Source organism: Eleutherodactylus coqui, chromosome 1 (genome assembly GCF_035609145.1).
Source record: "Eleutherodactylus coqui strain aEleCoq1 chromosome 1, aEleCoq1.hap1, whole genome shotgun sequence".
NCBI lineage: Eukaryota > Metazoa > Chordata > Amphibia > Anura > Eleutherodactylidae > Eleutherodactylus > Eleutherodactylus coqui.
Genome location: NC_089837.1, coordinates 515,266,327 through 515,278,428, shown reverse-complemented (window position 1 = coordinate 515,278,428; position 12,102 = coordinate 515,266,327). Strand labels below are relative to the sequence as shown.

Genomic DNA, 12,102 nt, shown 5'->3' with positions numbered 1-12,102 from the left:
GGTCACGAGAAAGGCAGCCTAACATGAAGTCAGACATGTGTGCCAGGGTACCAGTACGCAACACATCGCTGACCTCACTAGGAAGATCACTTTCCGGATCCTCCTCCTCCTCGTCCACAGGCAATACACGCTGAACAGATGGGAGGCAAGCAGCATGGGTACCCTCTGCAGTGTGCCCAGCTGTCTCTTCCCCCTCCTCCTCCTGCTCCCCCCTCCTCCTGCTCCTCCTCCAAAATGCGCTGAGATATAGACATGAGGGTGCTCTGACTATCAAGCGACATACTCTCTTCCCTCGTCTCCTGTTCCGACCGCAAAGCGTCAGTCTTTATGCTTTGCATTGAACTTCTCAGCAGGCATATCAGAGGAATGGTGACGCTAATGATTGCAGCATCGCCGCTCACCATCTGGGTAGACTCCTCAAAGTTTCCGAGGACCTGGCAGATGTCGGTCATCCAGGCCCACTCCTCGGTAAAGAATTGGGGAGGCTGACTCGCACTACGGCGCTCATGTTGGGGTTGGTATTCCACTATTGCTCTACGCTGCTCATACAGCCCGGCCAACATGTGGAGCGTAGAATTCCACCGTGTGGGCATGTCGCACAGCAGCCGGTGCTCTGGCAGATTAAACCGATGTTGCAGGGTCCGCAGGGTGGCAGCGTCTGTGATGGACTTGCGGAAATGTGCGCAGACGCGGTGTACCTTGCCAAGCAGGTCTGACAAGTGCAGTTAGTTTTTCAGAAACCGCTGAACCACCAGATTGAAGACGTGGGCCAGGCATGGCACGTGTGTGAGGCTGCCGAGCTGCAAAGCCACCACCAGGTTACAGCCGTTGTCACACACGACCATGCCCGGTTGCAGGCTCAGCAACGAACGCCAGAGGTCCGTCTGCTCAGTAAGACCCTGCAACAGCTCAGGGTCCGTGTGCCTCTTGTCACCTAGGCTGAGTAGTTTCAGCACGGCCTGCTGATACTTACCCACCACTGTGCTGCCGCGCCGCACCGACTGCTGGCGACGTGCTGCTCACATTTCTTAATTGAGAGGTAGAGGTTGCGGAGGAGGAGGAGGGGGAGGGTTTAGAGGAGGTGGCATAGACCGCCGCAGATACCAGAACCGAGGAAGGACCCACAATTCTGGGTGTGGGTAGGACGTGTGCGGTCCCAGGTTCTGACTCGGTCCCAGCCTCCACCAGATATAGTGGCACTGCCCACCAGTACTTGTCCACGTGTCCGTGGTTAAGTGGACCTTCCCAGTAACCGCGTTTGTGAGGGCACGATTTATGTTGCGGGAGACGTGCTGGTGTAGGGCTGGGATGGCACACCGGGAAAATTAGCACGGGACCACTGCCTCCATCATGTTTTTGAAAGCCTCTGTTTCCACAAGCCTGTACGGCAGCATCTCCCGGCTGATTAGTTTGGCAATGTGCACGTTTAAAGCTTGTGCATGCAGGTGGGTGGCGGCGTATGTGCACTTCCGCTCCAACACTTGTGTTAGCGACAGCTGAACGCTGCGCTGAGAGACATTGCTAGAGGGAGTGGAGGACAGTGGAGGTGAGGGTGTGGGTGCAGGCCGAGAGGTGCTCGTGCTTGTGTCCTGTGAGGGGGATTGGATCTGTGTGGCAGGTTGGGGCACAGGGGAAGAGGCAGTGGTGTGACCCAGAGGTGGTGAATGGCCTTTGTCCCACCTTGTGGGGTGCTTGGCCATCAGATGCCTGCACATGCTTGTGGTGGTGAGGCTGGTAGTGGTGGCTCCCCAGCTGATCTTGGTGCGACAAAGGTTGCACACAACAGTTCGTCGGTCGTCCGCTGTTTCAGTAAAAACAATCCTCACTTTTGAACACCTAGCCCTCTGCACCGAGGCTTGACGTGAGGGGGTGCTTTTGGAAACAGTAGGGGGATTCTTCCCTCTGGCTCTGCCACTACCCCTGGCTACTTCACTGTCTCTTCCAACCTGTCCTGCTGCTGCACTTGCCTCTCCCTCTGAAGCCCTGTCCTCAGTAGGCTTAGCAAATCAGTTGGGGTCAGTCACCTCATCGTCCAGCTGCTCTTCCTCCGAATCCTCTGTGCGCTCCTCCCTTGGACTTACTGCCCTTACTACTACTTCACTGACAGACAACTGTGTCTCATCATCCTCATCCACACAAAAAGCTCTTGAAACAGTTGCCGGAAGTCCCCAGTCTCATCACCCGGACTCCAGGAACCTTCCAAGGGTTGGGCATCGGTCACGACAAACTCATCAGGTGAGAGAGAAACCATTTTTTCCCACTCATGGCAGGGATCCGAGAACAGTTCCTGGGAGTCTGCCTGCTCAGAATATATCATTTTCATGGAGTGATGAGGCTGGAAGGAAGGAGGAGCAGCAGCCAAAGATTCAGAGTTGTAGTCCCTAGGCCGGGAGTAGTGGACTGCGTAGAAGACTGGGTGGTCGATACATTGCTGGAGGCGTTTTCTGCCATCCACGACAGGACCTGCTCGCACTGCTCTGTTTGTAATAAAGGTCTACCATGCGGACCCGTAAATTGTGATATAAAGCAGGGGAGCCCAAAAACTTGCCTCTCTCCTAATCCCTCAGCAGCCGGCTGTGATTAACAACGCCCAGGAACTCAGCCTGTGCTTACACCCTCACTTGGACGTCCGTGTCCTCGACCCCTACTCCTCATCATGGCAGATTAAGAATAAAGCGGGGCCCAAATAAATTACCCCACTGTACAGCAGTGACATTTGTGGCTTAATTCACCGCACACAGAGACTTGTAGATAGCTGAGGCTCTATGCTGTGACTTGAAAAAATTAACCCGCTGTCTTGCGCTGATACCTAGGGGTAATTTACCACTCACAGAGACTTGTAGATGATAGAGGCTGTATGGAGTGGGAGAAGACTCTAAAGCCAGTGGATAGTGCTGGTAACTGCAGCTATCTCAACCCCACCAAGGAAAGGGTATTGTGGGACGCTCTGCTTTCTGCTCTGCTGAAATACTTTGCAGTGGCCCAGGTAATATTACAGTACTGTTTAGCGGTAAGACCTCTGTCTAATGCACTGCAGACACAGAACAGTATAACTGAAGTCGTTTACAGTAGGCAAGGAAATGTTTGAGTGCAGTTCCACGGTGAGTGCTGGTTGTATGGCACTGCATGCTGAGAACGCTATTACTGAAAAGCTGGGAACAGGCCTAGATGCGTAATACAAAAATTGATGCACTACTGCTCCCAGCCAGCCACAACTATAATGCAGACGGTGAGATGTAGCCCTAAGAATGAGCGTTGGGGTTCTTGTACAGAGAATCAGGAGGACTGTATAACTTTCCCTATATAAGTAGCTGCGTCCCTACACTCTGCCTTATGCACTGCACAGACAAAACAGCATAGATGAAATGGCCTGCACAGATAAACATGCGAGGAAGGAAATGCAATTGACTCGAGTACCACGTAGTGTTGGTCTCGAGTAACGAGCATCTCGAGTACCCTAATTCTCGAACGAGCATCAAGCTCGGACGAGTGTGCTCGCTCATCTTTAGATTCTAGTTATCCAAAAATAGAGAATGTCGAAATACACTTCCCTGTGTTCTTAAATGAAATGGTTTAAACGGTGGTCAAATGAACCAAAGTTAGAAAACCATTAAAAACTATTATAACACTAAGAAGTTTTCTAAAACTTTTCAATGCATTATATGGTGCATTAAAAAATACAACTTGACCTGCCAAAAATTGCAGAGACTTGTCAAAAGTTTTGATCACTGGAATCTGAGTGCTGAGACCCCTACCCATCACTAGAAGAAGAAAGCTAAAGCTCTCATCAGTGTGTTGATATCTAGTTGAAGGTTGTCTCAATACAAAGGCTATGGGTTCATCTTCAGCTAAGGCCGCCTTCAGATGAGCACCCTTTTCAGCGCACAGAAAGCGCTTCTATTGGAAACAATTCTTTCCTATAGAAATGATCAGATGCAGGAATTGTAGGAATTGCAGCCACACAAAACACTTGCCTCTCTCTTAAAGATAGGACATGTTAGTGCTATGATCGCACCTAGCTCCATGGTTCGCGCAAAGATAGGACGTGACCTCTCTTTGCTGCGTCCTTCCCCTATGGTAGCCTTGAAAGCACGCAGCTCGCACCACTGATCGTGTGAACGGACTGCTTCAAGCAGCTTGAATTAAGTCATTCAAGCAAACTTTAGAACTTTACAATCTTTGCCCGTGGCTATATAGCACTAAAACAGCGCTCGTCTGAAGAAAGCCTAATAAGCAGTGACAGCGCTTGATGAGTGCTTCATTCTAGTAAATCAGTGGGGTCTCCGCATCCGCAACCCCAGCGAAAAAAGCATTTCACTTGACATGTCAAATATTTTTAAAAAGCGCACTTTTTATGGGACATAAATGGGAAACCTTCTAAATGAATCATTTTTCCTTTGTTTTATATTTAGAACAATGGAGATTTTTGTTTCGCTAATGAAAACTGTAATAGTGGGTGTTGCCAATATGTAGGCTATACCGGGATAATTCCTAAATGTGGACCAAAAGTAAAACCTCAGAAATGTTTGGGTTCGGTGAGTACCTGTTATCAGCTGTTCTATTACTCTCTCCTGCTTACATACAGTATAAGGCCTCATTCACAAGGGCTTTAAAGTGTCAGAATCCACTTAGTTTTTTCTAACATGGATTTGACAGCTTTATACACTGGAACAAACAGCTAAATTACACCCCCTCCTCGAAAACCAGACTACTGATGACAAAGAAAAGAAATCTAAGCACAGACTTAACTAGGCAGAGTGCCTCGTGCTTCTCCTGCCACCCTTGTAGAAATTCTCTTTACCTCCTAAGATTCTTTCTGAAGTTTCTGCATGAAAAGAAAGGCACAGGGTGGCGCTGTGCCCCAGAACAAAGCCCAGGGAACACTTGGGCTATGTTTCAGCTGTGGTTAATGCTCTGGCTTGGCATCTGGGATACAGACTGGAACATACATGATACACGCCTGTAAAGGGTTTGTTTAGTAGTTGAGAACAGAAACAGCAAATGTCCTTAAAAAAAAGAGTGCTCACTGCTGAGCGGTGGTGACAGAAAGTACTGCATGTAGTCGCTGCCAACCTGTAATCAAAGACTGATGGTCCACCACCAGAGCATCTGCACTACATCATAAGGACATTTTTAGCTTTGGTTTGTTCTTTCTTATTTTAACTTGGAGTCAGGTAGGTACTGTTCAAATGTTGATTAATAGAATATTTTGACTGCCATTATGAAGTTGAGAAGGATTGTTTTCCTTCAAAACAGAGTAAATTGGCTTTTTACTCATTTGGAATTTTTTTGCCATCTTCTGGATCTACAAGGGGAGGGAGGAGAACAGGTTGACCTGGATGGGCATCTGTCTTTTTTCAGCCTAGCATACTAGGTTACTAACTATTAAATACCCATTTAATAGAGATTCACCACCTTTTTAGTATTTTCTAAAACTTGTGGTGTAACAGGTAATGGCCATACACCTGGTTGTCTAATAATCAGAACAGCTCTTTTGGTCTTTAGCAAATAAAGGGTAATGACTAGAGATGAGCGAACGTGTTCTTCCGAGCTTGATATTCGTGCGAATATTAGGGTGTTCGGGATGTTCGTTATTCGTAACGAACACCATGCGGTGTTCTGGTTATTTTCACTTCCTTCCCTGAGACGTTAGCGCGCTTTTCTGGCCAATTGAAAGACAGGGAAGGCATTACAACTTCCCCCTGTGACGTTCAAGCCCTATACCACCCCCCTGCTGTGAGTGGCTGGGAAGATCAGGTGTCACCCGAACATAAAAGTCGGCCCCTCCCGCGGTTCGCCTCAGATGCCGTGTGAGTTAGATGAGGGACAGTGCTGTTTGTACCGGAGCTGCTGTAGGGAAAGAATTGGTAGTTAGTGTAGGCTTCAAGACCCCCCAAAGGTCCTTATTAGGGCCACTGATAGCTGTGTGTTGGCTGCTGTTAGCAGTGGCAATTTTTTTTTCCTCAAAATCGCCTCTGCAGACCGTTGCACCCGGCATTAGGGACAGAAGTGCTGCATAGGCAGGGAGAGTGTTAGGAGTGAGTGTAGCCTTCAAGAACCTCAACGGTCCTTTCTAGGGCCATATTTATCCGTGTGCAGTACTGTCCAGGCTGCTGTTAGCTGTGCTGCATTTGCCATCCAGGACAGGACCTGCTCACACTGCTCATTTTCTAATAACCGTCTCCCGCGTGGACCCATTAATTGGGCGATGAATGTGGGGACACCAGAAACGTGCCTCTCTCCTAATCGCGCAGCAGTCGGCTGCGACACACCTGGATCAGGAGCTCGGCCTGTGCCCACACCCTGACTTGGCCCTCCGCGCCCTCGGCCGCGTCCACGTCCTCTAGGCCTACCCCTACCCCTCAGCATGCTGTATTACCAGTGATTTGATTTCACAGGCAGCTAATAAATTGGCGCAAGACTGCAGGCCAAATATAATTTTTTCCCTTTTTTGAAAACGAAAGGCCCCACTGCCTCTAGTGAATGTATAATCTAAGTTTAATAACTGTGCTGTGCCCCTGCTAATGTGTCACAGAACGTGAGGGTAGCAGAGTTATTAACTGTGGCAGAGCAGGTATTTTTTTTCCCAATTAAGGAAAGCAAATGGCGAAGCCAGGAGTAAAACGTAGCTGGGTGCGTCTGATTTTTAAAGGTGTCACACGCAGCCGACACGTGTCCACCGCCCTTAGGACGGACAGAGGCAGGACAAATAGAATTATTTTCCGTTTTTTTGCACCAAAAGGCAGCACTGCGTATATTCTATGAACATGAGAAGTTTAATAACTGTGCTGTGTCCCTGCTAATGTGTCACAGAACGTGAGGGTAGCAGAGTTATTAACTGTGGCAGAGCAGGTATTTTTTTTCCCAATTAAGGAAAGCAAATGGCAAAGCCAGGAGTAAAACGTAGCTGGGTGCGTCTGATTTTTAAAGGTTGCACACGCAGCCGACACGGTTCCACCACCCTTAGGACGGACAGAGGCAGGACAAATAGAATTATTTTCACTTGTTTTACAAGCAAAAGGCAGCACTGCGTATATTCTATGAACATGAGAAGTTTAATAACTGTGCTGTGTCCCTGCTAATGTGTCACAGAACGTGAGGGTAGCAGAGTTATTAACTGTGGCAGAGCAGGTATTTTTTTTCCCAATTAAGGAAAGCAAATGGCAAAGCCAGGAGTAAAACGTAGCTGGGTGCGTCTGATTTTTAAAGGTTGCACACGCAGCCGACACGTGTCCACCGCCCTTAGGACGGACAGAGGCAGGACAAATAGAATTATTTTCACTTGTTTTACAAGCAAAAGGACCCACTGCATATATTCAATGAATAATAACTGTGTTGTGGCCCTGCCTATACAATTCTTTCCCTGCAGTATCAATGGAGGGTGCAATGCTCTGCAGAGGCGATTTTGAGAAGTAAAAAAAATGCAGCACAGCTAACAGCAGCCTGGACAGTACTGCACACGGATAAATATGGCCCTAGAAAGGACCGTTGAGGTTCTTGAAGGCTACACTCACTCCTAACACTCTCCCTGCCTATGCAGCACTTCTGTCCCTAATGCCGGGTGCAACGCTCTGCAGAGCCGATTTTGAGAAAAAAAATATTGCCACTGCTAACAGCAGCCAACACACAGCTATCAGTGGCCCTAATAAGGACCTTTGGGGGGTCTTGAAGCCTACACTAACTACCAATTCTTTCCCTACAGCAGCTCCGGTACAAACAGCACTGTCCCTCATCTAACTCACACCGCATCTGAGGCGAGCCGCGGGAGGGGCCGACTTTTATGTTCGGGTGACACCTGATCTTCCCAGCCACTCACAGCAGGGGGGTGGTATAGGGCTTGAACGTCACAGGGGGAAGTTGTAATGCCTTCCCTGTCTTTCAATTGGCCAGAAAAGCGCGCTAACGTCTCAGGGAAGGAAGTGAAAATAACCAGAACACCGCATGGTGTTCGTTACGAATAACGAACATCCCGAACACCCTAATATTCGCGCGAATATCAAGCTCGGAAGAACACGTTCGCTCATCTCTAATTTTTACCTTGTATTATTGGAGTGTTTATTCACGTACAGTTGTTCCAGGCCCTGACCGTTCCCGCTGACCTGAGGTACTATGCTCCTGTCTGTGACTCATTTATTTCCCTGTTGATGTTCCTTCCGGGTGGTAACTTGAAAACTGTAGTAATTCATTGTTATGTAGAATCCACTAGATGAAATTGTTCTGCAGGAATATTGGCCCATGTGGAAAGAAGACCACCTTGAAGTTCCCACAAATTAGATGGAGGTGCTGACATGCTCTCCCGTTTCTCGTGCCACTCTTTCAAAATACTTCCATGAAAGTGTGTTTACATCAGATTAAGACCTTATTGTGTCTTCCATATAAAAGAGAGAGTATGTGTGTTCCCTAAGGGGTTAATGTGTTTTTGAGCACTATGAAAAATCCAGATGCCTTTTTCATAAAACTTTTTATCAGTTTATGGTTTTCCTATATAACTTCTACAGAAAAGAGTGCCAAACCGACCTCATACACACAACGTCTGTCTGAATGTTCAAGGACGTGGTCACGGGGCGGCTTGTGAGTTATGCGTGAGAATCTAGGACTCCCCTCCCAGCGGACAGCACACAGATGCAGGTCCATGTACTGACTGAGCGGTGGGTAGTGGACATTACATATCCTACCCTCATCCATGACACGGACCAGAACAGGACATAGTCCACGTGAAATAGCGGTCATGTGATTAGCCTTATTGGCAAGTATGTGTCCGTGTGCCGTGAATTACATGGACAGCACAGATGGGGAACAGCCGTCTGAATTGTCCCTAATAGTCTTTCCTTCCTGGTGTGAAGTAATAATTGTGGCCGATCTCAGGAATAATAACAATGAAACAAACCTTATAAAAGAATTATAATTCACAGAACATTTATTTCCTCTCTTTTACATTTAGGACGGTGGAGATTACTGTGCTCTTAGTGAAAATTGTAAGAGCGGGTGCTGCGTAAATATTCACATGGATGCAGGTGTATGTATCCAAAAAGCAAAAGAAAATGAGGAGTGTGACCCTGAGGTGAGTATCTGTAAGCGGCTGCTGTACTGGTTTCTATCAGGCTGTATTCACACTGCGAAGGGGGAGTTGTACTTGAGATTCTCATGATCAGTTTGCATGGCGCAGCACACAGACCCCCATACACATGCTGTGTGGGACCCCGCAGCTTACATGTCACATGCTTGTATAAGTCATGCAGAGATTTATCAAACTTGGACCGACAAGCCGAGTGGGGGAAAGAATTTTTAAAAAGTGTATCTTATCTTAGAACTCGACATGGAGCTGTTCCTCCTTTATTCCTCCTGGAAGTGTATGAATAGATACACAGTGGAGTGCTTGTACACTAGACAGTGATGTGACATGAGCTTTGACTGCAAATTACCACAATTTTGGATGCGCCCTAAAGCCTCATGTTCCATCTATACAAGCTGTGTGGCCAAACACTGCATTGAAAAGCTGCTATAAAGGTTTTATCACATGGATGATTTTAACATTCAAGTTCTGTATGAGTTTGAAACTGACAAAACTTGCACAAGACTTCTCTCCATCAGGGCCCATTCTCCGTAACTGGACCCCGGGCCTCACGCTGCGTCTCCCACCGCTGATTTTACATGTTACTGGCAGATGTGGTTAGGATTCATAGGTGTCTTCATTAACCCTATCATCTCTTTCTTCAGACTCATAATGGGTTCTATAAGCACTACTGCCCGTGTGAGAGCGGACTTATATGTGAAAAGGACACAATATGTGTCCATTCAATAGATGAAATATTCATTGAATTGTGCGGCATAGAATTTATATACAGGAAGCCAGAAGTAATTGTAATGCCCTGCAGGGACCAAAACAGAAGAATCTGCAAGAAGCCAAGCACAGCAAATAAATGGAACTAAGAGCTGAGAAAGTATCCGCCTGTATTTACACGGATCTACAAGAGGTTTTCAGTCTTATGGAAATAAAGTTTGTACAACTTCATAATATGTTTTGTCTTTCCTCACTGTCTTCAAGATCTCTGCTTGCTGTCAGTGTATGAAAATATTGGCATTCAGAGAAGCCGTCACCTTCTCTGCCTCACACAGCAGCAGTTTGTTACAATGTACCAGCCAAGAGTATACTGTTGAACAAAAGTAAAGGCTCATTCACAGAGGCATAAATATGCTCCATATTACGCATGTATTAACGAGTGTATAGAACCTTTAGTGGGTTCTTTCACCTCTGAGTATCTTTCACATAATTTACGGTCACGTGAAAAAAATTGCAGGATGTCCCATAGAAGTGAATGTACAAATGCTCAGTGAATATGCGTGAAAATTGAGTATGTACTGTGTATTTGCACATCTACTAAATGGGAGCGGCCTGCGTGGTTTTTGTGCCTGTAAATATGTATCAATTATACGTACAAAAAGAGAATGCCAAATTGGCTGAAATTTGCACTAAATACTCATACATTTGTAATGCGTGAACATCCTGTGTATCCACAAACTGACATACACATACGCCGTGCGAATCACCCCAAATACTTGGATTCCTGAAGTTTTCATGACTGCAAAAAGAAAAAAAATTCAGACACAAGCCCAGTTCTTTTTTTCTGCATCTTAAAGAAAAACTGACAGCACACAGATGGCATCCGCATGGACTTAAATAGGAGAAAATGAATCAGGAGAGCCCATGCAAAGAGCTTATCCATGCAATCCGTGTCTGTGTAAAAAAAACCTTAATCGCATGCATCGCACCACTAAATAATAAGGGAGTCTATGCTGTTCGGGTGTACTATGTTTTTTTTTTTCAAACGGACTGCACTATGATTAAAAAAAAAACACTAGTCTGCTGGAGGCCGTAATCACAAAGATCTCTGCTACAATTTTGCAGAGGCTTCAGCCCGGGACATAACCTGCAGCAGAAAAAAAATTGTGGTGAAATGTGTGGTGGATTCTCAGGAAAATCCGAATGTAGTTTACATTTTTTTCCTTAGATCCTCAGGATGCGGAAAAAAAAAACATAAAATAAGATATACTCATCATCCCTGCGTCCCTTCCACTACCGCAAACCCAGGTCATGTGACCGCTGCAATGTATTGTGTATGGGCAGCATATCACATGCAGCGCATACAAATGTATAGGGCTCACGCTGTGTATGTACGCAGAGAAATAGAGCATGCTGTGATTTATTTCTGTTGCGTATCGATACACAGTGTCTGCATGCCGGGGTTGTCCCACTAAATACATTTATCATCTATTAACGGGATCAATGATAAATATATAATCCCTGGGGGTCCGACTGCTGGGACCCCAAGCAATCACAAGATTAGTGCAATTCGATTACCCCTGAGTGACTATGGTAGTGGTGGACAGGCATAACCAGTTCTCCATTTATCCCTATGGGACTGATGGAAATAGCCAAGAGCTGCAGTCATCTGTCTCCATAGACAGTGAGTAGGACAGTGTTCATAAATGCACACCACCGATCCGTTCACTGCAGAAGCTTGGGGACTCCTGTTCTCTTGATTACTGGGGGTCCCTGTGGTTGGACCCTGTGATCATAAACTTACCCTGTGGAAGCAGATGATAAATCTTCATTTAACAGGTGTGAACCCAACACAAGGATGCTGCTGCAGATTTTGGAGGTTTGTCCTCAGCAGGAAACTTTCACTACTTGGCACATTATCTTTTGTGTTATTGTTAATGAATGGTTCCTTGTATGCGAAAGTGAATGAGTCAAGTACCTTGTGTCCAGGGGTTCCTCACATCCTCAGTCTCCAGCACTGTCTGGTGCCCCAATAACCGGTCTACAACTAGGCTGAGGGGAGCGGAGTGCAGGAATCCTTACTACCAGATGATTCTGATGTACAGAATGTGTTACGTCTAAGGCCTCCCTCACACAGGGCGTTTGCAGTAACGCAGCGTTTTTCAACGCTGCGTTACTGCAGATTCCACCCTATTTCAGCAGCACTGGCATACTTTATGCCAGCGTTTTGGCTGCGCTTTCAGCTCGGCTGAAAACGCAGCCAAGAATGCTGAAAAGAAAAAAAAAGTAATAGCCGCTGCAGTCCGGGTCGCGGCCGCTGG

The 12,102-nt window shown here is 46.7% G+C and overlaps 2 protein-coding genes across 5 annotated transcripts in view; both read left to right on the top strand.

Moving 5' to 3' along the window:
• Positions 1-10,000, top strand: part of LOC136588609 (uncharacterized) — a 94,474-nt gene extending 84,474 nt beyond the window's left edge. For 2 of the 4 annotated variants that reach the window (XM_066587970.1, XM_066587979.1), the window contains exons 4-6: positions 4,413-4,535; positions 8,942-9,061; positions 9,718-10,000. In XM_066587970.1, coding sequence (XP_066444067.1) covers positions 4,413-4,535; positions 8,942-9,061; positions 9,718-9,930 — 456 coding nt within the window. In that variant the 3' untranslated portion in view covers positions 9,931-10,000. The remainder of the gene's footprint in view (positions 1-4,412; positions 4,536-8,941; positions 9,062-9,717) is intronic. The other 2 variants (XM_066587998.1, XM_066587988.1) reach the window with 2 other exon arrangements.
• The window catches only part of LOC136588589 (keratin-associated protein 10-4-like), an 820,730-nt gene that overhangs the window by 377,659 nt on the left and 430,969 nt on the right, over positions 1-12,102 (top strand). The window lies entirely within an intron of this gene.